Genomic DNA, 25,504 nt, shown 5'->3' with positions numbered 1-25,504 from the left:
AGATTCCACTCCAAGTGGGCTCTGGACAGGCTAGGCCTGGCCCCGGTTCTGCATACAAATGCAATTACCTCTCTTAACAATAAGACTTCATTAGTTTCGAGGCGTCCAGTTCTGGTGGCTGTGCTGATTGCAGCTCCTTTTGTGCAAATACTCTGGAATCAGTGCCATTTCCATGCACATTGCTGTCTGGAATCTTTGCAGCCTTCTATTTTGTGTTCTTATTGGTGATGCAGTGAATTTCTATTGATGATTTGAGAAAATGCAAACCATTAATTCTGTGAACTCCTTGTTCCATCTCATAATATCAGGGTATTATTCTCGTCTTTCCTGAAACCCTCCAATCATTTTGGAAAGGACCTTGCAGAATTTGGGAGCTTCCTGGATAAACAGTTAAAGATTTCGATGCACTGGCAAGTTCCCCGGCTGCTGTAAAGCTACATGCTCCTGTGCCGGCAGCAAGGCATCCCCTTTCATCCTTGGAAATCCTCTGGCTGTTTCTCCCCTAATCCTTCTGGTTGTTTCCAGCCCTCTAGCCTGGGGGGTGGGGGAGGCGTTCTACAGAACACATCTAAACCCTCCCCGATATGGCACCCCTCCAAGATGGTCCTCTCTCCTCTGCGTCGGCTGTCCCCAGGTAGAACACACCCTAGGTGCCTTCATCTCCCTGTCCTCTGCCTTTCTTCACTGTGTCTGTGGCTCACACCTTCGGTACAGAAGGTTCCCTGTTGTTAATCACTCTGTTGTTACAGGGTCTTACGGTAGGGGTTCTATGGGCCTGTCTTCGGCCAGATCACCAATTCCTCCCGCCTCCTGGTGTGTGGGACCATTCCCCTCGTCTCCTAGGAGTTCCATGACAAATGCTTGCTGAGGAAATGCACAGACGCACCAGAGGGAAGGGGCTCGGGTACTGTATCAAAACAGTTGTTTGAAATTTTGTCTATCCTTGACCATCCATGGATCCTCTCAAAAGATGAAAGTACAACATAGACAACAGGGCATCCTGCAAACTCCCTCCCTCTGGGGTGTTGAGAACAAAGGGACAGGCAGACGGGCAGTGCTCCCTTCCCTTCAGGGGCCAAGTCCACTCACGGATTCACTGTGTAATTCTTAGTGTCCCTTGAGGCTGGCTGTGGGTGGCCCTGATGATACAGAAAGGACGCAGGTGCACGGGCAGTGTCCTCCTGAAGGGGACAGGTGTTTTAGGACTTAGAACTAATGGTAGGAATTCTAATACTTTACAGGAAGATTTAAATTCTGGTAAAGATTCTACTTAATTAGGCTGAATCATCACGATCATTATTTTTCAAAGCTCTCTTTCATTCCCCAAAGCCTTTGAACTGAGGTTAGCACAGGCTATCCTCCTAAAAATGCACAAATTTGAATTCAAGCCATTTTGTTGTGGTATTATTTTACGAATTAACCACTTCAGTAAAGCAGGGAAATGGTATGTTGCATTGTTCCTTTTTGAAACAAAATCTGAACAAAGGATGAATCATCAGTTAGCATGACTCATCAGATCAGTCTGACAAGAGACCTGCTGAGATAGGGTGGAAACAAGGGATTTCAACTGCTTGTGAGCAAAGATTATATTAGTACTTTATCCTTCAAACATTTTCTGAAATACTTACAGCCTCTTTTGACAGGAAATATGGAAGATAAGCCAGAAAAGTTTTACTACAGGAAACTAAAACTTGTACCTCTTGTTATCTTGTTTCATGCTGAGATGGTCTTAAATTAGAATTTCAAAGTTGGTCCAGATCAAAATGGAAAGAGTGTCATTTTAGGAAACAAAAACTCTAGCCAGGTCAACCACCTCCAAATTCCCAGTGATGGAAGATATCACTTTTGATGCTTGGGTTTCAGTGTCTAGGAAGCAGGGCAATCCACTGCCCAACGATGGTTGTTTCGGCTCTTTGTAAATCGATTTGCCAATACGGGAATGGACGTTATTTGGTTGAGAAATGCCCTGTGAATGCCCAAACTTTTATCTCCACGTAGACTTTTCTTCGCAAGTTCTCAGATCCATTCCTTTCGTAATTGTAGATCACTGACTCACGGGATTTCAGAGCTAGAAAGGACCTACCTGATCCCTTCCTTCAATCATGCAGGACTTGGAGATCTAATGGACACCCCTCCAAAGACAGAGAATGGCAGCTCAGCCCTAACCTCTGGGGCGCCCCCTGTCTGAGCATCAGTCCCAGGCAGGCTGATTCTCACAACTTCTTGTTTGTGGTCCTGGAGGCCCTTTTTCCATGAAATTGCTTCAAGGTCTTTTGTCCCTTTGATATTTTTTTTTTCCATGACAGACTTATTTTTTTTACAGAGAAGTATGTATTGCCACATACTCTGCCACGTTGCTTTGCCTGAACCACAGCCAGCCGCGTCTTGGACACGGTCCCCTTTGCATGTCCCTAGGCCAGGTGTTACTGGCAACGTGGTGGATTCTTACACCACTCGGAGAGGGTACTTGGGTTTTGGGTGAAAAGCAGTGTGTAAATATGCAAGATGGGTGGGATCAAATTCATTGACCTCCAGGGCTCTCTGCCTGCTGGCAAACAGGTGTGACAAATGACAGCATGTGGAAACTGGCAGCTCTGATGGCCCCTCGTGGTCGCCCAGGCTCTGGGACAGCCACAGGCCTTTGGCATTTTAAAATGTCTTTATTTTGAAACTCCTTCGGCCTATTCAGTTCTGAGGTGCTGCGGGCATCCTCCGGGAAAGACCCAGAAGAGTGGCGGAGGTGGTGGTACAGGGACTCTTAGAACATTCCTGAAGTCTAGGGTGCAGGCCCTGGTACCTGAGAGCCTGGGTGCAGAGCTTGCACTTATCCCCTTCCGATGGGATCTCGTCTCTCCAGAGGTGTTTGAAGGAATCGATGGAGGATGTGTTGCAACGTCCTCCGCGAAAAGAGATGCACTTAAATCATAAATAAAGCCTTTGCAACTCGGACACTCCCTCTGGCTCACCCCTGGGATGTTCTGGCTGCCCGTCTGATCCGCCACAGGGTCACCTGGACAGGTGATTTCTTCTGCCCAAGGCCTGTTGTGTTCTGAATGCTTTCTTCTATCAAAGAAAGCTCTTTCCTTCATGAAGCATTTGACAGTGGAGGATTGAATCACAGGGCTGACTGTACACTGAGAAATCATCTGGGTGAATTCTCCCTTGCTCTACACTCCCCATTCTTTCTTGGCAAAAGGGAACCCCAAGGGAAATTCCCTATCTGGAGGTATCAACAACTGCCAGCCGCCACTCTCTCGTACCAGTCTTTGCTTTTCTGATGGGATTATAAAAGCTCCCTGCACCGAGGTGCTGGATTAGCCACCGCCATCGTGCCCCCCCGTGATGGAACTACCGCCCACGCGGGGCCGGATGCTCCTGGCAGACGGGCTCCTCTGTTGTTGACCCCTGACCCTCTGTCCTCACTTCTCCAGCTGTGTGCTCACCGAGGGCATGCTGGGTTTGGATCTGTTTATGCCATTTGCACTGACCATTGAAACGATGTGATTACATAAACCAGTGAGATATACTGGAGGCAAGAGAGAATTATTTCTGTGGGTTAGATGTTCTGGACAGAGGAGCGTGCTACAAAGTACTGAGTGTGACAGAGGGAGGGGCAAATCGACGTCCAGAAGGACCCCGAAGTCAGGTTCTGTCACAAGACGGTGTTCTGCCTCAGGAAAATGGGTGTGGCTCATGGCAGATACCTTGGAAGTCCAGTGGGGGTGACCATGGGCACAGAAGACATCTGGGCCTCACCTCGAAAGTTTGGCATAACTTAAAACCATGTACATTGTAAGACAATTGTATGATGCAAATTCAAATAGCATGCTTACGTTTATGATTTCTCTTCTGACTGGGGTTCCAATTAGTAAACCAGAAGTGAGCTTTCTCTCCTCCTATCTGTAGCGCCCAGAAAACTCTTGCTAATGTCAATTACCAATGTCAAGAGTAACTGTTAAGTTTCAACAGTTATAATTTTAAATGATATCCTATATAAAGTGATAGGAAAGCTGGGAAACAGAACTTGACGAATATACATGATCGACTTGGTAATGATATAGAGACCTCTGTGTGAATTCATAGCAGGAAGACTGCTTTTTGGCACAGTAGGAGTCCAGCTGAAATGTTACTATTAAGCCTTGCGAGTAACTGCTCTTTACAGCAGACGTTGGAGTGTTGGGAAATTTTTGTTGGTGTTTATCACTCTGATGGGGGGATTTTAAAACACTTTCCCGAAAGAGCGATCCCAAACTCCACTTCTTCTCTGGTACCGCCTCTCGCGGGACGCTCTGTTTGTTCACTTAGAGCGGGGGCTTCCTTACTGTAGGGGGGCATGGCTGTAGAGGCCCCCACTGTCCACAGTTCCTGAAGATGCACAGTCCCTGCAGCCACATCTCTGATGACAAGGTCTCTGTGAAGAGACACGCATTTCCCCAGTTTGCAGAAGATGAGGCCAGTGGTCGCAGTGACTCAATTCCTCTACCTGGTGCGTGAGTCTTACTACGTTTTGTCACTTCTTGTGGTGCTGGAACTCCCAGTTCTCACGATAAATGGGCCAGTGGCCTGCGTACTGGGATTCACGCAGATCGCTGGGTGAGCGAGCCGTGTCTAAACAGTAACCACTCAAGGCGAGTTCCTGTCCTTCACAGACTGTTAAATCACTCTTAACATCACTTTGTTTTTTTAATGTAAGTTACTTCTGGATTTAGAGCTAAATTTTTGTAAATTACTTCAATGTACACTGGAGAGCGCGTCCTAATAAATTCTTCTTTCCGTCACCGACCAAATGTTCAGCGGGTTTACATCACCAAAGCTCACTCCTCACAACTTCTTTGGAAAAATCTGTGTTCACTTTGACTCTGCAGCACTGGAGACTGGAGGAGTCGTAGCTCCCAGAGTAGCAAAAGCTAAATGGTGAGGATATTTATGCCAGGAGCTCTCAGCTCTCTCTTCATTTCTTTCCCTAATTGACTGGTTCGGTGAAAGCATTTTTTTTCTCTGAAAGCGTTTTATTTTGTCACTTACGTCCCTTCACTGTTGATTCAGAACTGTTTCCCGTAATATACGGGTGTAGTCAAAAGATGCCCACTGACCAGACTTCTCTGAGAAGTTTGTATTTGGAGTGCTTGACGCTTCCTGCCCGCGCTCTTGATCTTCACCTCCTGGTTAATAGTGGAGAGCAGTCAGGCATCTTGGCCTGCTGGGCCAGGGCTGCTGCAGGGGACCCGGGTCCCTCTGGGTAGCCAGGAGGCCTAAGCAGTTTGTGTGCCTTTTACTAGATTGTAACCAGGCCGTGGTTCCTGCAAGGCAGGCTTTCTCGGTCTTGGCACAATTGACAGTTTGGACGGGCTGACTCTCTGTCGTGGAGGGCTGCCCTAGGCATGATAGGATGTTAGCAGCGTCCCTGGCCTCTACCTAATAGATGCGGTAGCACCTCTCCAGTTGTGACAGCTGAAAGCAGCCCCCTCCACTCTTTGCCAAATGTGCCCTGGGAGGCAAAGTCTCCCTGGGTTGAGAACCTCTGCAGGATGGAGCTTTTGCTACGGTGGTACCGGAGCTCGTGTCTACCCCGTGGTTTCTTCTGCTGCAACCACACCAGTCACCAGGTGACCCAACTCTACTTGTGAAGAACCTGGGGCCCAGCCTGGGATGCTCCGTCTGGACCGGAGATGTGGTGGACCCGCGACGGTGTGCACTCAGGCTTTTGGCCACATTGTTAAGACATTGACACCCTCTCCCTGTGTCCACCTTCTCGATAGGAGGGTGGCACCTTTGAAGATCTCTTTAGAAGGTGTTTTTTTGTGGAGATTGGGGTTCCTTTATACAGTTTTAGATATAAAACTGTGCAGCTTTTTTGCTGTTGTTGATAATTTGGCAAATCAAGTAAAATTGTTCCTCAGGCTTAATTTTAAAAAAATGAACGAAATCATAACATCTCTTACTGCTCTCATCTTTTGCTTATGAAAATTACATTTCCAAAAAGAAAAAAAAAAGACAGTAACCTCCCTGAAGGTGATGACCGTGTCTTAAAATCCTAAATTATTGCCAAAAGCCTGACATGCTTTTTGCTTGTTGAAAGTTTCTGCTGTATTCCTGTCAATGTGAGTAATCTAAACGCACTTCAAATTGAAAAACAGGAAGAGCGGCCATAGGGCTCTAGACAGGGGCTTATGCCCCAAGGGACATAAGTGCCACAACCTTGGTGATTCCCCAGGAGATAAACTGCACGTCGGGTGTTTCTGTGGCATTCCTAGCACGTACAGTGTGGTTTGCAGCCTTTGGTCTATACCCTCCGAAGGGCTTATATTTCACAGCCGTTCCGGAACACACAGTACAGTGTTCATGGCTGTCGATTCTGAGGGAGCAAGCCATCAAACTTACACCGATTTTGGAAGCACTGCTAAGATACATTTGCAAGATATATGGGTTCAAGCTCTCCCTCATCCCGTGATTCTGTACGTGAGGCTGAGTATTTAGAAGCAGCCTAGAATTACGGTCAGGAAAGGTTCTTTACTTTTTGTCCGATACAATCACCCCAGCATGATCCCAGATGATTCTTGCATTCGTGGATAAACATCATTTGTCACTCATAATAACAAAGTGGGAAGAGGAGAACGTTGACATACCTATAGATAATACATGCACTGTTCCTGCATGTGTCACAATTAGCTGTGTCTTGCCCAGTCCGATACGAAAGCCTACAAGATAAGAACAGGAGAGCATTACACGTGGTGGCTGCTGGCTGCTGGCTTTTCTGGAGCACACAGCTCCGGTCAGCTTCTTTCCCAAATGCCATTGCTCGTTATGGTAATGGAAATCGATCAGTGTGTTTTTCCCGTTTTGTTCCTGTCTCTGCATTTATTGTATACAATCAATGCAACCTCTGTAGCTGATATTTAAATGAAATCTAGCATGCGGACATAAGCTACTGGATGAAGTAAATAATCTGATTTCGTTATAAGCAAAGGGAATTTGGGATGTTTCAGTGCAACTTGATATTTATGGTGTTTAAAAGAAACTCTGATGGGAAAGCAACCCCAGATCTTCTGACTTGTTTCTGCCCCACCGCCCCTTGACCTGCGAGAGGAGGGGTCTGCAGACTGGGGCCCTCAGGCGAATCCCATTCTGAGCCAGCAAGCTAAGACCGAATTTTACCTTCTTAAGTGGTTGAAAAAGATTGAAAGAATAATAACCTTCGGAACACGTGAAAACTAATGAAATTAAATTTTCTGTGTCCATAAAAAAAAAAGTTTTAGGTTTTAATAATAAAGAATAGTGAAAATTTTTACATCAGTAGCTACAATACCCTTGGTCTGCAAATCCCAGGATACTGGCTCTCTAGCTCTTTAGAGAAAAAAAATTTGCTGACCTATGTGGTAGAGTATCGTGCTGCATTGTCGATGCCTTGTGACACCGTCCCTGGCTACGTTCTCTGGTGAGTTCCGTCAGCCCTGTGAGACTAGACATTTTTAGGAGGAGAGGTAGGGGTGCTAATTCTCTTCCCATTAACAGAAATAACCTTTAGAGTATTTTTTGCAGTATATTCTGGAAGGTTGTATAGACTTAAAGGTTTGATCAGAGGATTTTCTTGAATCTTTCTCAGCCCAGTCACCCCAAGAAGCTAGTTTTGGGGGAGCTTTCATAATGTTTTTCCTGTCACTTTGGCTGGCCTTCCCTCTCTGATATTTTTAACGTGCAGGCCTATTTTATTCTGAATATTACTTTGTGCTAAGGGACAAACATGATAACCAGGATCTGTTAAATTAGTGGCAGAAGGAAAGCTGCCATCTGCACGGGCTTATACGTACTTCGGGGGCAAATTTACGTTTGGAGAGTGACTCAACATAATAATAGTGCTCAGAAGGTTTTCTGTCCACATGGATAGTCGATATTTTATCACCTTCCCTGTGTAAACTTCTCTTGCATGCATCATGGATTTTGAATTGAAATTAACTTTTGTTTTCCTCATTATATTTGGCGTTTGCATAAACATTTGACAAAAGGATTTTCCTCTCCATGCCGTGTTGTCGCAGTGAGCTTTGGTGAACTCGGACTTGACCTCTGAGTTCTCTGCATTTCATTTGTTAATCAAGTGACAGTATTCTGTCCTAAAGTGTCGCCCGTGGCCCACGATATTTGAGCCAGCATTGGAATCACCCTGTGGCTGCGTTTGTGTTGACCTCTGTCCCCCATATTGGACGCCTTTGGATGCCCGCTTGGGGTCTTTTCCTCTCCCCTGAGCTTTGTCAGGAGGGGAGCAGTGAAGAGCTCGTGCATCACACCTGCCTCTCTTCCTTAGGTCTTTCCTCCTGATGACAAGCCCCGAGGGTACATTCCTCCTGAACCTTCCTGCCTGGCTCCAGATTTGTTGAACCCATACCAGGGGTCCTCTGTGTTAGACATTGACGTCCGTTCTCCCATATATGCCTGATTATATATAAAGGGCCTTTCTCCACCCCACTGACTTCACTGGAGCTCTGTCCTAAGCTCGTGTCTGACCGTGGTCATTTTGCATGTGGTAAAATAAGCCTGGTACTTGAGCACAAGTCCTGGCAGTGACGTGTTTGCTGCAGGACGTGCTGTCCCGCTGTTAGGCTGGGCTGCAGACGAGGGACAGCTCCTCTGTGTGTTGCATTGGTGTGTTTTACGCGGCAGCCAGGGCAGAGGATACGTAATAGTTTTCTGAATATGCGCTCTAGTCACGTTCTAAAGCTTAGGCTTTTAAAAGAAGACAGACGAAATCAAGGGCATTTCCTAACCTTTATTTGAGGGGCGCGCTTCCTGGGCTCTAAGGAAAATCCTGCTTCCGTGCTTGCAGCACCTTCCTGCTCGAGACCCCAGGAAGGATCGGCATCAGTTCTCATCGACACCAACACCCCTTCCTTGCCCAGGAGCATGGAGTTCCCAAGTGTCTCACTCTCATTAGAGCCTCGAGTCCTCGAATTAATTACGCTACCTCGTTTTACAGAGAAGAACATAGCAACACTTCAGGTCCGGGATCTCATTATTCTGAGACCCCAGGCTTTTGATGCTCCGTGATGCCTGCTCGAACCTTGGGACCTGTGTCCTGCAGTTTGTATAACTGCCACCTTGGGATATAGTCAGGGAGTCCAGCACTGGCGGGACAAAGGCTTCAGGCCCGTGAAACGCGCGAGAGAACTCTCTTCCAGGACCTTGGGGTTCTTGGGTTATAAACCGCTCTTTTTAAAGCCCTTTCTGAACAGCCTCTTCTTACCACTTGGTAAAAAGCACACATTTTCCCCCTGTTATAATTAGTAAGCAAATAATGATTAAGTGCCATTAGGTGTCAGACATTATTCTGGCTACTGAGGAGACAGACATTTTGGAATAAGATTGTGTCCTTGGCCTCGAAGCTTGCAGCAGAGTGGGAGAGCCAGACGGGCAACACGTGAGTGAGTGAGTGAATGAGTGAATGAATGAATGGCTTTGGATACGGCTTGTTGCTAAGGAAATGTTGTACGGGTGGCTTTGGCTGACCCCCCCGAGGACCCTGCATTTGGAATGAGACCTGGATGATAATGAAAGAGCAGTTAGTCAGCTCCAGATCTAGAGACGAGTTTTGCAAACAAAAGGGCCGTCACTTGTGAACATCCTAGTGGGAATGATGTTGGCATGTTTGCAGGACAGACAAAAGGGCCAGTGTAGCTAGAATAGCTGGAGCGCATGAGAGAGGCTGGAGGTGAGAACAGATCATATAAAATAGGACACTCTTTGGACATTGTCATACATTTAATGGGAAGCCACTGTAGAGGTTTATTTATACGTGGATGACAGAATGACATGGAACCTATTTCCTAACCTTTACTCTCACTCCTCCCTTTCTATCACATCATTTGCATTCAGTTTCTTTTTTCTCCCTTCTTTTATTTGTAGCCCAACCTAACTCACACAGTCCTGAGATACAGTATGGTTTGGCTGATACATGTTGATTAGAATCAAGTGAGTCATAATATCTGCTTTATAGAGAGACATATCTGTGCGTGGTCCCCCCTTTTTTAGCTAATTTAAATGAAAATTTGGTGCTCTGCCCTATGGCCACCATGTGTGAGAAGTGTTTTCAAGATCTCACTGCCACGAACTCTTCTTGGGAAGACCCTTCAGGATGTTTCCATGGTTTTGTTAAGGACCTTTCTTTTTGAAAGGCTTCAAATGTTTGGAGTCCAAAAAGGTAGTTCATAAAAACGGATGTCAGTGAGAGATTAATTTGTGGGTAAAAGTCAAAGTGTCGTCCTTGTGTCATATGGTTAAGTCACAGGCTGCCTCCAGTAGCTATTGTTAATCAAGGTATGTCCGCTACAATTTTATTAAGCGTGAAGGTGTTCTCAGCAGAGGCCTTAAACTGGGAAACCCATTGTGCTTATTGCTCTGGTAATCCATCTAATGGTCCGTGGGGCTTACAAGATGTAGGGTTTGGCTTCGCTGATGGTTTTAATGGTCACGTTAATAATTGTGTAATGAATGCGTTCTCCAAATACAGACGAAACAGGTAACTCCTTTCTACAGGACAGGGAACACAAAGTGCCATCATGGAATGTGCCTAGTTTTTCCTTCTCGCTTGGAAACAAGTCATAGAACCAATACTTGGAATGATTCTCTTTCTGGATCGCCATTGCCAAAAAGAGAGGCGATCCAGAAACTCTGAGCTGTCGGAGCAGAGGCTTCTCCAGTGACGGTAGGGCTAGAGGACTTTTGTGATTAGAAGTTTGGAGAAGAGAGAGCTTAGATTATTGATGTCAAAGCCACAGAGGGAGAACATCTTGATCAAAAATTATACATTTTCTGTCCTGCACGTTAATCGCTACCTTTATAAAACTCTCTTTTGTTTTGAGGAACCTATACCTTCTATAGGTTTATAACCCCACGCCTGTCACAATGCCTGGTACACGCTGGGTGTTTGGTTAATATTGATTTATTAACCAAATGATACAGTCAGTCTCTGTGTTCTCATATTGAAGTCCAGTAACAAGACAAATCTAATGAAAAAAGTTCTAACTGAAAAGTTCGGGTTCTCACTTTCTACCGTAAACCTCTTTGGGTCCCAGGGATAGGCATACGCACTGCAGACGTGGAGTTTTTTTTTTTTTTTTTTTGCTGTATGCGGGCCTCTCACTGTTGTGGCCTCTCCCGTTGCGGAGCACAGGCTGCGGACGCGCAGGCTCAGCGGCCGTGGCTCACGGGCCCAGCCGCTCCGCGGCATGTGGGATCCTCCCGGACCAGGGCACGAACCCGTGTCTCCTGCATCGGCAGGCGGACTCTCAACCACTGCGCCACCAGGGAAGCCCAGACGTGGAGTTTTTAATGCACTGATCTTTGCGGCACTTGCTATTTATCACCTCACTACAGTTAGTTGCTATTTGTCAATGTTCTGGACCCAACAGCGTGTATTACTGGGGGGGGGGGGCGTGGGGGAGTGGAAAGCATAACGTGCAGCACCACGAGTCCAAGGTGCCTGTTCCATTGACCCTCTTGACTCCCATCCCTCCAGGTCACGGTTCTAACCCGGGGGCCGTTTCTGGGATTCTCACCCTCTCCTTCCTTGATGCCCTTTGGACACTGATCGGTCAGGGTGGGCTTTGTTGAAAGGTAAAGGAGGCTAGACTTCAGTTATGAAATTATTAGGGATGTAAAGAGAATGGACTTTGTGGAAAGCGCATGGAGGGTTTGTTGTTCTTGACTCGTTAAAGCAGGAGGTTTTGCTCAGGCTAATTTTACAAGGTGGTTTTGGTGGAGTCCAGTACGAGAGTCATTTCCACTTCCGCTTTGTAGTGGAACAGATTTCTTCAGAAGACCTTGCTGTACTTTACAGAAAGTAAAATGAGTGTCCTTTATAGAAGACAGCGTGGAACTCTAGTTGGGGCACCCCCATTCAAAGAAAACATCAGATCCTCCTTTCTTATGGCCTAGAACTTTCAAGTTGAACTCAGAACGTGGTTCACCAGTTTCTCTAGCTACCTCTGGCTTCTGAGGACATCTGCTCCAATTCTTTAGCTGTCATTATCAAAAATTCCTGAAGGTAAAAATATACTTTTGTCCACTTGTATAAAATAGACAGCACTGGTGACAATTTGGGGTCTGCAAGTCTTCAGTTAGTCCTGTTGCAGATCAGCAGCAAAAGAGGCCGTGAGGAATGGGATTTAAAAAACAGAAACAAAGACGGGAAGGCAAAGGGCAGAGCTGGTGTGGCGGTTTTTGTCACAGAGCCTTAGGAGTGATCAACGAAGGAGGATGTCTGCCAGCTTCAGCCTGAGCTGGACCACAGGTGTGTTCTGGGAGGCAGGGATGGAGAGCCGGGGACAGGGGGGACAGGCGGCATCTGCTTTTCCATGAACGCATCCCAGGGAGATCTAAGACAGCAGGGCCCTGGGTGGTAGGAGAGGGCGCTGCAAAATATCACAGAAAGGTCACCGGAAGCTTTCTTCCTGGCTCCATGTCCAGGTGGCTCAGTGTCTCTGAGATCTTGAAGATGGGGCCCCGAGAGTGGAGACTGACATCTCTGTCTCCACTCCAGCCCCAGCAGATAAAAATTGTCTGGCGGAAAGGTCAGGAAAGGGAAAAACATGTCTCTTACTGGGCCTGCTCTCAAAAGCAAAGTCTGACAAAGTTATAAGCAGCTCAGAGAAGTGTGCTTGGCAAGTGGCAGTAATTCTGTGGTATTGAATTGTAATCACTGGTACTGGATTACTGAGTTGGCTTTAATGTGCTGTTTCTCCTGCCACATCTCACAACACTGTTTTCGCCAGAAGATCTTAACTTGCCCATGGAAAAAAAATCTCTTCTCACGTTCCTTGGGGAACTGTGGATGGAGTGTTCGGTTTTAGATTTCGGAAAAGCATTCTCCTCTCAACCAGCATCACCAGTGTGTAAGCATGCACCTGGAGGGGCCCCTCCTCCACTCCCACTTTGGGACATAGAGCAGGGCGCACGGCACAGGACACATGGCGCAAGTGACCCCATCGCTAATCTGTGGGTCTTTTAAACGACACGGTGATCTTCAGCAAGTTTAGAGCTCTTCGCATGTAAGCAAAAGGTGTGTTTGGGTAATGTTCAAATCAGGGCGTGATCCTTTAATTGGGGTCTTCAAAACACTCGTTACATAGGGTATTGGGTCACTTTGAATTAACTCAAAGGTACGTGTTAGGCCCTCTGCCCAGGCATTGCTTGCTGCAACAAAGAAAATGGCAGGGTCTCTGCTCTCAGTGATCATTTTATGCGCTTGTTTAATTTATTCTCCTAATTTTGATCTTTCTTGTTCTTTCAGCCTTCTCACTTCATCTTCTCTCCCTTTTTTTTTTTTCCATCCGCATATTCTAGGCCAGGTTTGTGCTCCGGCTGTGCCTTCTTCATAACTGAGCCATCATTTATGTCAGCATCTTAATAATCTCAAAGTGATATTAATTAGAGGCATAAAGTGATACCACTACTTTTGTTGGGGGAAATTAAATTTCGAAAGTAGTCAAACTCAGCTGTTTTCAGTGACCGTCTCCTGTGTTTTAAGCCCACCTCTGGCAGTAGTTTTGGCTTGTTCCTAAGTCTAATTGCTCACTAGGAATTTGCCAGATTATGCCCTGCAACTGTAGTTTAGTTCCTATATCAGCTGTTTAGTGGCTAAAGTGAATGTAGACTTTCCCCGTATAACTGTGGAAACTCAACTATGTCTGTTTTATTAACTTGAGCTATTAAATGCCAGGATGTGGGGGACATCCGATTTAAGTTTGTTAAAAAAAAATATGATGCCAGTTTTCTTAACAAATGCCAAGAACACCCACTGGTCAATAAAAGGCAGTACTGGCTTTCACTGGTGATGGTCTGACCAGGTCCCTTTTTCCCAGTAGCTGAGGGGAGCCGTTTTGTAGCCAGTGGCAGACTTGCTGTGTTAGGCTGAGCAGTTCTTTGTTCATTAGTGGCCTGGAATCCCCAAGCTGACCAAACAGTGTGTTTGTCTTAAAAACCGAGGTTGCAGTTTGAAGAACACAGACTAACACTGACCCCGGATCTTTTCACCAGCCCTGCTTTCCCCCTGCCTCGGGGATATCTAAGTGGGCTGGTTGTTGTGAAGCCTTTTTAGAATTCTGCACCGTCACGTGCTCTTCAGGTGCCCTTTGGCCAGCTCTCAATGACTTTCCTCCACCAGCGTTTGGTATCGTCATGGCGTGCTTTGCCTTTTTCTTTGTTTGCCGAGCCGGCATCTGGCCTGCCCGTCACGGGAGAGGTGGAGAGGCTTTGGATGCACTGAAGGATGAGTGAAAGAGCAAATGAAAAATAACGTTATTCGGGAAGGTAACTTTGTCTCAACAGTTGATCTATGACGGTCGGTTTGATCTCTGTTTCGGTGGAATTTGGCAGCTCTTGACATTTAAAGAAAGCTTTAAAAGACTCACTTCCATGTTTTCTGTTTATTACCCTGAATATGGTGGAGAAGCGCCTGCACTAGTTTCTGGGTTATAATCTCTGCACTGTTTGTATGTAGAGAATTTTAGCCAGCAATCATTTATTCTAGGACCGACCCTGGTTTCTCTCTTCTCCTGCTCTTCTGCCTGTAGATGTGAGGTCGGGCAGTAAGGCCGTTCTCATTAACTACTGGTTTCCTCTGTTTTGAGTTTTGTCTTCTGGACTTCTTTTTGGAGGAGAGGGCTCTCATTGAGATTGAAGGACATCAAATACTCCTTTCCACACACACTCTTGCGATCCTCCTGAATTTGAATGCGTATGTTCCAGGTGTCGCTTGCTTAAAATAAGAGTTGTTCTGGTTGGAACCTTTAAGGGAGATCCATTTTCGGAGTCCTGTGTTAGAAGAAATGATCGCTCTACAAACTTGACTGTTCGATTTCACAGCATTCTCTGTTGAGTCAATACAGCTGAAAAAACTTGAGGGCTGGCCTGGGAACTCCGACACCATCTGTGATTTTGGCTTGTTGGAAATTGTGCAGAGGTCCAAACAGATTACGTAGAAGTGATGTTTTAGAGCCCAGCCCAGTCACAGCTTGAGCTGCATCTTTGTTCTTCCCGTTAGTGTTACCCTTACTTAATTTTTTCCACTAGAGGGTGAAGTTCTCAAAATTGTACACGCACCCTTCTCCCAGAGCCAGGAATTGAGATGTGGACCCTTGAAGAACGAGCTCTCTGTGTAACCCCGTGTGAGCTTATTAAACGCATCGGGATGATTTTCAGTAATCCTAGTTATTTCTGTGTAGTGTTCCGATTATAGACTTTCGAGCACGTTGCTATAAATTAGCCAAAGTAACCAGCTGGCTTTCGCTATGTTTGCGTGTTCAGTCCATGGGATGGTTCCCGTTTGCCAGCTCTGTGCGTGGCCCTTTGCTGGGGAGCAGTTGCTTGGATGAATAAAACACAGGCCTTGCCCTCGCGACGCTTAAAATCTAGAGGACATGTGTTTCCAAGATGAAGGAATTGCTTCTAAGGTGACGGAGTAAGTTGCGTAACTTTGAAAAGTAGCACTCCTTCCGTGGGGCGGCTTCTGTGCTCATTCACACCAGCAGCCTGGGTCTGGACCAGCTCCTCTGTTCCCTCACAGGCTGCCCAGCATGGCTTCTGGCAAATTCCCAGCACCCTGTTGTGGCTCTTTTCCAGATCATTCCACAGTGAATGCTGATGAAGTCCACTAGAGGTGTCTTTCTCCTGTGTGGCTGAGAGCATATTGGTGGCCGTGGACACAGCTTCAGCCACCTTCCCAATCCCAGCACGTAGTTTGGTACCTTCTGGAGAGCAGGGCTGCAGCTGTGCTTCGTAAACGCCGGCTTCTGTCGTGACTGATAGAAAGTCAGTACCCTGCCTCTCTTCTCTGCTTTTAACTTACCACCATGGAACATGCCATACATTTGAGTTACGATTGTGCATTTTAGTCTGTCTCTCCTACCAGAATGTCAGCGCCCCGAGGGCAGAGATGTTGTCTGTTTATTGCCTGATGGACATTTAGTGCTCACATTGGGGTCTGAAGTGTAGCGAGTACTCAAGAAATATTTTTGAATAATGAGCGAGTGGATGAATGAGTGAATGAACGAATGAAGAATCTGCCTGAGTGTTCTGCTGGATTAACTGATACCCCTCCGCAGGGTGGTCAGTTCTGTGATGCTCCCAGCTGGATCAGGTGAAAACGTCTGTCTAAAAGTATCGCCCTGATACCATCTTACATTTCCCCACCCCACTGGGAGAGGTCAGTCATCCTCCATCCTCTGCCTCCCACACCCAGTTATTAAAATAAATGGCCTAGTCTGCACCTAAACCGGCTCCCCTCCTCGCCCCAGGACTTGTCATTTCTTTATCCCAGAAGGAATCCTGGTGAACACGTCTCAGGAGCAAACACCATATATAATGAACTCGGTGGTTCTCTTTAGACGCTGTTGACAAATTAACTTTTACTAGCCCAGCCCCCCAACAAATGTGGTGACTCTGTTATTCTGGGGAGGCTCTGGCTGTTCGGGAAGCTTTTAATGCTTGTTTTCATTACAGAGAATTAAAGGGAAACTAGAACGGTCGGGAGCCAAGGCCGTGCAGCGTCTGGTCCCCGGGGGCTTGGCGGGAGCTGCCTGCCTCTCCTCCAGCATGGCGTCTCCTTGTCTGTGCCTCTCCCTGGGCCCTGCCTGCCCCAGCTCTCTCCTTCCTTGCCTTTAACGGAGCCATGCATGATGAAGAAGAGGGAGTGTCTCCTTCTTATTGCATAGTCATTATTACTCCTATCAGAAATACGCGGAGATTTGAACAGAGACAGACACGGAGCTGAACACTATTGTTAGGGCAGGACGTTTTCTTTAGTGTTTCCTAATCCTATTTCCATAATATAAAATCATAATATGTAAAAATCGGGGCAGATAGTAATTATTATTTGGCATGTAGAACGTCCCAGTTATATTACAAATAGGGCAGAGCTTCCAGTTTCTTTCATATATTCCTGAAATCAAGGAGACGCTAAGTTGCAAAATGGTGACAATAATGACAAAAATGTCGCTGGCCCCAGAGGGCACCAGGAGTAGCTATGAATAAAGGAAACAGCTTTTTAGGGCTGAGCTGAAGCTGAGTTGACGAACTTGTTTCCTGAAGGAGAGATAAAGCTAAAGCTATAGTTTATTGAAAATTAATGAAAATGAATTTCGGTGGCATTGCTAACAAACTAGAAGGAAAACAGGAATGTGAGTATACTGTATGAAAACAAATGTTCCTTCTGGGCTGCCGTTTTCTTCAGCTGTAGTATTGTCACGTACCAGCTTACAGAGGCTTTAATTTGAAAGCATTAACGATGTGCGTTGGGCAGTGGTTCCGATGGTAAATAACCACAGAGCTTTTATCTTTGCTGTATAATTTCTTTTGATGTATTTTTGTTAGAGCACGTCAGGTCACAATTTTAAATCAGACTTCCTCTCCGTGAAGCTTCTGTGCTTTGTTTCAGAAACTTGACATTGCACTCGTTTTTTAAACAAATGCTTCAGAGCTCTTGTGGCTGAAGATTAAAATCTTCAAATTTTGGTGTCAGCAAGTGTAAAATTCTTGATGTCCAATTATGAGACTTTTATCTGGGGAGCCAGTCTAGTGCTGTAACCAATGAGATACTGACAAAAAAAAAATCTGACTCCATTTTGGGTCAAAATAGGCCCAGTTTTAGACCCTCTTTACCTAGAGGAACTCACTGTTCCTAATTGTCCGTTCAGATCTGGCTTTTAAAACACAAGTTTGCTTGTTTTTGCGGTGCATTAAAAACTTTGCTTCAGCGTTTGCTCACATGAATGTGGACATACATTTGATTAAGGTAGAGCTCGGGGGGCACTTGGTGGTCACTGGACGAGCCGCTTAGGTGACAGGCGGTACGTGAAAGCTTTGAAGTGGTTTCCCCGGGAAGGTTACTCACGGATGGCTGCTGGTGCCTGGACTTCTGTATCAACGGCTTTGATTTTTCTGAAACTACCTCACAGAGGGGATTCCTCTTACTGACTAGGCATCCTTAAAAACATAATTTATTACCAGGATCCCTTCCAAGGTGCTGTCTGCTCCCTCCAGCGTTAAAAGTGTGCTTTCTCCAGAACATAAATTCACGGGGACCTTACCAGGTCTGGGTGTAGCAGCCTCTTGATCCCTTCAAGTAAAAGGAAGAACCCAGAATTGGCAGGAGCAACAAAAATGTCTGCTTTTCAAATCTGTGCAGACATCTAGGTTTCCCATTTTCAGAGGAGGGAGAGGATACTGCTGGGGCCTCATGGGTCTAGATGTGAGTTTTGTCTTTACTATTTCTCACCAGTCTTGACCTTGGGGGTGTTACTTAATCTACCCAAGCTTTAGTTTCCTGGTGGAAGCAATTCCTACCTTACAGTGTTATTTTGGGGATTAAATCAGACAATGCAGAATGGCCACTGTATTGTAGGTGCTCAGAATGGATGAGATTTGTTGGTGCCCTGCCCAGAGACACACATTTCACCGGAACTCTCCCCAGAGCCAATGGGAAATAGAGCTCAAACCATTTTTGCGTAGCTTAGCAGAAATTGCATGGGGTTTAAAAAAAAAAAAAAAAGTATTTGAAAAGTAGAACTTGCATTTCATTACTCTCTTTTTTTAAACCCGAGCTCTGGGACACAAATCCATAAATTCCATAAACGTTCATGTCATGCCTTGAATTGCTCATTTTATCTACGAATGGGGTGTCTGAATTGCCTGGTGGCTCAGTAGTGAGGCTTTTATTCACCCACCAACTTAAAAGGCTAGGGAGGTATTTGAAATCTCTTTTGGCATTTGCACAGGAAGATAATTTAAATTACATTTTCAAGTATGTGTGATACCTACATGAAGCCCAAAGCAAGAATTTTGAACCTGTTTTATATTCTCATAAATATATGTGCTTCATTTTTCATATTAAGGGCGGAAAGGCTTATTATTGCTTAAAAACTTAAAAATAGTATTTACAACGTTATACAAATTTAAGCTGTAGGAAAGACTCAGTGCAGCCCAGTGTATTAAATGAAGAAAATGCTAGAAGAGAATATCATGTGTGCTTCTATTTCAAAATCATAAAACACGGTAACTTGTACTTGGACTTTAGAACTTGAATATTTTATCACAAATATATAAAAGCCATTAGTTATAAAAGAAAAAGAAAAAAAGGGGGGGGGGTTTCCCTGAAGATTATTCAAAGGATTGCAAGCTAGAAGGAGAGAGGCCAGTTCCAACATGTGTAGCAGTGGAAGAGATAAGGGATGGCTGAAGCATCAGGAGGAGAAAGAAAGCCTAATAGTGGGACCACTATGTGCATTTATTAACGACATCCGCAGAGGGCTGCGTTGTCTTCTCTCTCTCTCTCTCTCTCTCTCTCTCTCTCTCTCAACTTCTGTATGTATTTATGGCAGTGGCTGAAATGATGAAGTTCTTGGACGTCTCTGGAGGATTGGTTCTTAGATCAGAAAGGACCCTTGGGGTCCCTTGTCTCGTGTGGACCGTCCTTCTTTCACGTGCGAGCGTGGGGCTCAGAGGGGCGAGAGGTTCGGATGAGCTGGGAACAAAACCACGTTCCCTGCCTCCACATCAGCTGCCTTGGCCGTGACACCAAATAACCTTGCCCTGTACACTTCTCTGAAAACAGGCACAAAGCTGGATGTGTCCATTCTGTAATCCTCAGCCCCTCCTAATCCTTGGAACTAAACCTGCCTTTTGAGTAAAGCAAGAACATCTCTCTGAAAGGTGTTCACGCCTGCACCCTTGCATCACCTCCCTGCATTTCAGCACCTGGAAGGCTGCTTCTCAGTAACAAAGTAACTTGAAAGGAGTTAACTTTGCACACACAGTGTGCAAAGAGAGCCTGGTCCTCGGTATTTTATTTCATCTCCCAGGGAAGCCCAGGAGGGGCGGGTGTTCTTAGGTCCCCTTCACAGAGTCAGACGCCTCTGGAGAAAGGCAGGGGAGAGGTTAATAACCACCTGGAGAGGTTAATAACCATCCCCAAGCACACGTAGGACAGGGAGGGACGGGGCAAAGTGGCCACAGCTCCGGGCCAGGCCATTTGGCTGCAGAGCTCCGGTCATTCTCGGAAAATGGAAAAACCGCGTGAACAGGGGGCAACCTCAGTCCACTGGCTGGCATGTTTTAAAATGTTTTGGTTTGCAACAAATGGGCAGAGACACCAAAACTGATTTCTGAAGAACATTAGAAAATGAAGTACTGACGTTTCCATCCCGTTCAAATAGGGAGCATGAGGGATGGGGGTGCAGCTGGCAGGAGAGAACCTTTTCGTTTCTGAGCTTGATGCTGTGTGCTGCTCTCCCTTTTCGGCTCACACACCCTCTTTTCTGTGATACGCTGTCGGGCCAGACGCCTGGGAAGGCAGTGCTCACATTCCAGAGACATCCGCCAGGATGCTTGTCCAGACCTCAGAAGCAGCCACCTCCCCTCTTTGACATCTGGCCATTCCAGCTAACCAGGTGGAAGAGCTTGATGTCAATTAATTGGGTGGGTTTGGGCGAGAGTAACCCAGTCTCCTTCGAGAGGGTGCACAGCCAACCTGAGGTGGGTTTGCCTAACTGTGCCTGGCTTCCCCCTGGGCCCCGGGACTCCGGGCTACTCCCTGGCTGCTGCAGTGCTGCTTGGTTTTCCTGTGGGTTCTTCCTGCTCTGTGACTTAAACAAATTAAATTGTCCCTTTATGCTTCCTCTGTAATTGCGATGCACTGTTTATTCTGTTTGGGCATGGATAATTAGAGAAAATTTGGAGAGATTTCTCATCCCCTGACAGGTCCCTCTGAAGAGTGCCTGATGCTGAGTGAGCTGTCAATAGAAGGACATAAGGTAAAAGCAAGTATGTGATTTCTGTCCATATAGCGTTAATGTCTAGGTGAAAGCAAGTCACATCATATAAATAGGTGTTGTGATGACCTCTTATTGCTGCTGGTGGGAGAGTGAGTGAGACCTTTTCCAGGTCATGTATGCATATGCATGTAAATTACAGGTTTGTGTGTAATACACACGTACACGCACATGCACACTTCCCCAGCAGAATCCTGAAGGTTTGATGGGCTGATGAACTGTTGAGGGTAGGCTTGTACAGACAGAGTGTCAGTGACCTGTGAACTCTTCAGAGGAGGGCCTGAGTTCTCTGACTTGTACCCTCCCCCCTCCACCTTGCCTGAAACAGTGCGCAGCACTTAGGAGGCTCCTGGTAGAAGCCTTTTGAAACTGTGAATGAACGATACACTCGTCTGTGGGGTAGTCACACCTGGGATTGCCCTGCGCCCGTACTGTGATCTGGTTTCAGGTGGAGGAACCATGGTTACGACACCTACAAGCCCGTGTCTCAGGGGCTGGCAAACTGGCCCAAGTCTGGCTAGCGCCTGTTTTTGTGGCGTTTCGTAGGACTGTGGCAGGCCTCCCATGTACGTGTGTCGTGCGTGACTGTGTTTATGGTGTAGTGGCACATCTGAACCACTTGAGCAGATACCGCGCGGCCCTCAACGCCTGAGATAGTCACCGTCTGGCCCTTTGCAGGAAAAGCTCGCTGACAGCTGCTACACTGGAAGCTGATCCTGAGGTCTTTCAGTAAAAACGGATCCTGCGGGCCTAGGTCCTTATTTCTAAATGTACGTACCACACACACACCCTCACCCATTCTGTGGCTGCCTCTTTTGTCAGTGATTCAAAGGAAAAACAGAGTTGAGCAAATGTGACTACGCCTGCAGAGCCACTGAGAGTGTGCCCTCCAAGGGCCCCCGATCTCAGGGCGATTCCCTTGGCTAGTTTTTCCCTTCGCTGCCACCGTGTGACTTGGACTTGGGAGAACGGGACCTCCCCCCGTGGAGAAACCCGTTTCTGATGAGGTTGGATAGGACCCCACGGCTGGGAGATGGAATCACTGCATTCATAACCCTCACTGCAAGCGACCGGGCTCCTTGGGCCGGTTGGTTACGTAGGATTTTCGTCTCCTCTGCGATGGCCTCACGTTTGCTCTGACTCAGTACAAAGCCCCCAGAGCTTCATGATTGCATCTCCGCCTGCTGGTCACATTTAAGGGCCAGGGGTGGCCTGGGTTTGGCTGCTGCTTCCTCCTCCCCACACACCCAAGCCTGCGGGTAACACTTGGCTGATGCTGGGAGAGACCCGACCAATGAAAGAGCCTATCTCACTGTGGGCAATGGCACGCCCTGCCCTCTGGCTTAATGGGTGGAGTAAAGCTTCTCGAGTCATCTGTAGGTCTCTCCTCTGAAGAACCGAGGATCGCTGGGCTGTCATCAGCTAGCGGACCCCTCAAGACGCCACACGAGTGCGGCTGCCAGCATCTCAGAAGTAAAGCAGCCGTCTCCCTGCCGAGGTGGCCGGGAAGGGAGCAGCACCTGAGCTGAGTGCTGCAGCCCCACAGCCTTGGGTCGGAGGGTCACCTGCCCAGCAACCCACAGCTGCTGTGGGGAATGACGACTGTTACAAGAATTGGTTGGGTTTCTAAACTCAGTGCCCCGTTTGCCCGGTCTCAGCCTTCAGCGGTTACATTTGTGGCTCATTTAGATATCCTGAGTGACCCTGAGCTTCCTGGGAAGAGATAAGAATAATGCTGCGAGCTTTGAAATAAGCAGGATCATTCTTGGCGTTCTCGCAAACAGAGGGATCAAAGGCTGCCTGAATTGTTTAAAGTGAGCGGCTTCAGTGAATTGCCCAGACGTTTTACAAGGGACTAAGAATAAGAAGGCATGTTCCCTAACACCTTGTGCACATCCACGCGCTTACAGAATGCATCCCGCTGAAGTGCTTATATTAGGATAGGTCCCGTTTCAGTGCCCGCTGTGTGTTGGTTATTGCTGAGACCTTTGTGGACAGCATTGTTAAGCTTCTAGTAGCATCCCTGTTTAATAGAAGATGAAACTGAAGCTCGCTGAGATTAAGTAACTTGCCTAAACTGAAAACTTTCTCTGCTGAGGCCTTTCGGAAATCTATATAAGCAAACGAGAGTAAAGAAAGAGTCTCTTCTGAAAAACAATTTGGAAGCTACCGGAAATGGTCCTGGTTGGTGATAAAGAAATTTCCACGCACAGAGTAAGAACTATTGCAAGAACTTGCCTGGCAGACTTGGTGATGCATAAACAAAGTCACCAATGAAAAGAAGTTCTGTTCAAGTTATATATTCAATATAATTTGCCCATGGCCATGCTAGCCAAGTTCAACGAGCATTGTCTTCCTTTGGTCTGTGCTAACGTCACCCACAAGAGCACGCCCGAGGCCTCGCCAGCCCTGGTTCAAGCCTGGAGTGCGGTGGGGATCTGGGGGCAAAATGTGTCACTTGGTTTCAAGGTCTTGAGCTCTTAGATTGATTTCTAAGTCAGGTGCACACAGAATTCCTTCCCTCACTGAGACTCCTCTTATTGAAGGTTAATTTCTATACAAAGGCCCTTGCAAGCTAATTTGGGGGCGAAGGGCGAGGAGAGAAATGGATTGTACCCAGGTTCTGAGCATTCTTCACAGGTGATGACGTGGAGTGTTTTCCAGTATTTTAATGTGGTCATGAAATTCCTTGTCATGTTTACATAATGACTCTAATAATAATCTACATAAAGTAGAGTGAGTTTTCCTCTTTTCTACCATGAGATGCAACGATAAGATAACATTTCTTGGCTTAGATTGAGTACATAAAGTGAGTCCTGTGACTCCCTCCTTTAAAGTGACTGTCCTGTCTTGGTGCATGTCCTTCAGGGAATTTGCTCCAGTGCTCAGAGCAGCCGAAGGTTAAACTTTCGGGATTTTATGAGCTGGTTGATAGTGGCCACAATAGCAGTATTTACACCATGGAAATTAGCAAATGCTACTCCCCCTTCTTTGAGAGCCAGTTGTTAAAAGTGTACCAGCAGACCTTTCCCCCACTCTCTCCCACCCTGTGCTGGACCCAGACCCCTGAGAAAGGGATGGAGAAGGAGCTTGCTTCTTATCTGCCCACCTCTGAGGCTGCTGTCTCCTTTTCCATATTCTGACGTGGAAAAGAGCGGGGGAAATGTGAATTCTGGGCAACTTAATGACCCTGGGCAGTTGAGCAAGAAGGGGTCACCTTCCAGGTGGCTTTGGAATTTGAAACCGCTTGACTCCCTGTTATCCAGAGAGCTCAGAGAGGGAGGTGGCAACGAAGGTGAGCAGGAGCAGACGTGGGAGGTCACCTGGATGCGGTCCTGCCTTTCTACCCTGAACTTGTCCTGTGCAGAGACAACAACTGACCTAGAGATGGATTTCTGAGTCAAGTCATCCTTTGCCTTGACCTAAGGTGCCCACTTCTCAAATGGTTAGGAGCCAGGCACTGTCCCTTGTTCGGGGGATACTGGGGCGAAGGCCTCTTTGTGATGATGGGAATGATGTCCTGTCTTGTGTAGGGGTCAGTCTCCACAGGTGGCTCTTGGGCACCTGTGATGTTTCCGATGTGATTAAAGAACGGAATTTTCAATTGTGTTTCATTCGAGTTTGAATATCAGTAGCCACATGTGGCCACTCCGTTGGACAAAGCAGGTCAGGGCGTGCAGGAACGGCACTTGGTGGCAGCCCGTGTCCTGAGAGTGTGTGGGGTGCGTCCTTCCCTCTGGACTCAGACATGGGGCCACTAAGTGTTCCTCAGACTCCAACACCGCTGACCAGCAAGGCAAGCCTCACGCCCCCAGCAGACACCACCCCATTCCGATGCACCTGGTGCTGGGCTCCATGCATTAGAAGGTCACTCCCTGTCTTCCTCACCCTCGGTCTGCAGGACGGCTGATGAGCTCCAACTTACAGGTGAAGCAACAAGGCACAGAGAGGTGCAGCCCTCGCCCAAGTCCTCAGAGCCCGAATTCCCACCTAGACATGTCTTAATAAACTCAGAACCACTTTGAAGACTGATATAGTCTCAGAGAACTCAGAGGATCCCATTTAAAACAACTTTCCGCTCTGTTCTAATAGAAGGAACCTCCGTGTAGAACACAGATTTCCTCGCATGGGGTGTTTGTTCAAACCATGCAGGTGTTTATTTTGGCACACACACACCCCTGTGAGATGCACGTGACTTAGTATATGCATTTGGTTTTATACCATGTGTTGAATTTTATTTCACATTTGGTGATGTTGGTAGCTTTCTAGTTTGCTGTCTGGTTTAAGTCACTACCAGCTATATCGAAGTCAGTGATCGGTCCCTGTTTGGGCTTTTCATGTTTCCATGGGAGTGGTCTATTGATCACACATCCCTTACAGAGCCACCTTAGTGTATTGCTTTTGGTTATGTGTTTGTTCAAGTCTAAATGATTGAAGTGGGATGAAAATGGAGATGTGAACCCCAAATTCAAGAAAGCCTTTTGAAAACCATTCTGTAATGGTAGGTTACTATTAATCTACTGTTAGATTAGTTTACGATCGGCTAGCAACTTGTTTTGCTTAATGCTGTAGGCTGCAGACAATGCTAGGTCGTAGGACGTGGCGGTTATTGAGATTTAACTCCTTTTGTAGATGGACCGCCTGCACGAAGCTGGAGAAGCCAGACACCAAGGGCAACATCTGCACCAGGC

The 25,504-nt window shown here is 46.7% G+C and overlaps 2 protein-coding genes across 4 annotated transcripts in view; one reads left to right on the top strand and one right to left on the bottom strand.

The window, feature by feature from the left end:
* The window catches only part of DOCK1 (dedicator of cytokinesis 1), a 504,544-nt gene that overhangs the window by 206,808 nt on the left and 272,232 nt on the right, over positions 1-25,504 (top strand). The window lies entirely within an intron of this gene.
* INSYN2A (inhibitory synaptic factor 2A) overlaps positions 1-25,504 on the bottom strand; it is a 57,240-nt gene that overhangs the window by 8,661 nt on the left and 23,075 nt on the right. For both annotated transcript variants that reach the window (XM_067024327.1, XM_059053857.2), the window contains exon 3: positions 6,627-6,698. In XM_067024327.1, coding sequence (XP_066880428.1) covers positions 6,627-6,698 — 72 coding nt within the window. The remainder of the gene's footprint in view (positions 1-6,626; positions 6,699-25,504) is intronic.

Source organism: Kogia breviceps, chromosome 2 (assembly GCF_026419965.1).
Source record: "Kogia breviceps isolate mKogBre1 chromosome 2, mKogBre1 haplotype 1, whole genome shotgun sequence".
In the NCBI taxonomy this organism is placed as follows: domain Eukaryota; kingdom Metazoa; phylum Chordata; class Mammalia; order Artiodactyla; family Physeteridae; genus Kogia; species Kogia breviceps.
The sequence above is the reverse complement of the archived record's forward strand: the minus strand, read 5'-3'. Positions and strand labels throughout refer to the sequence as shown.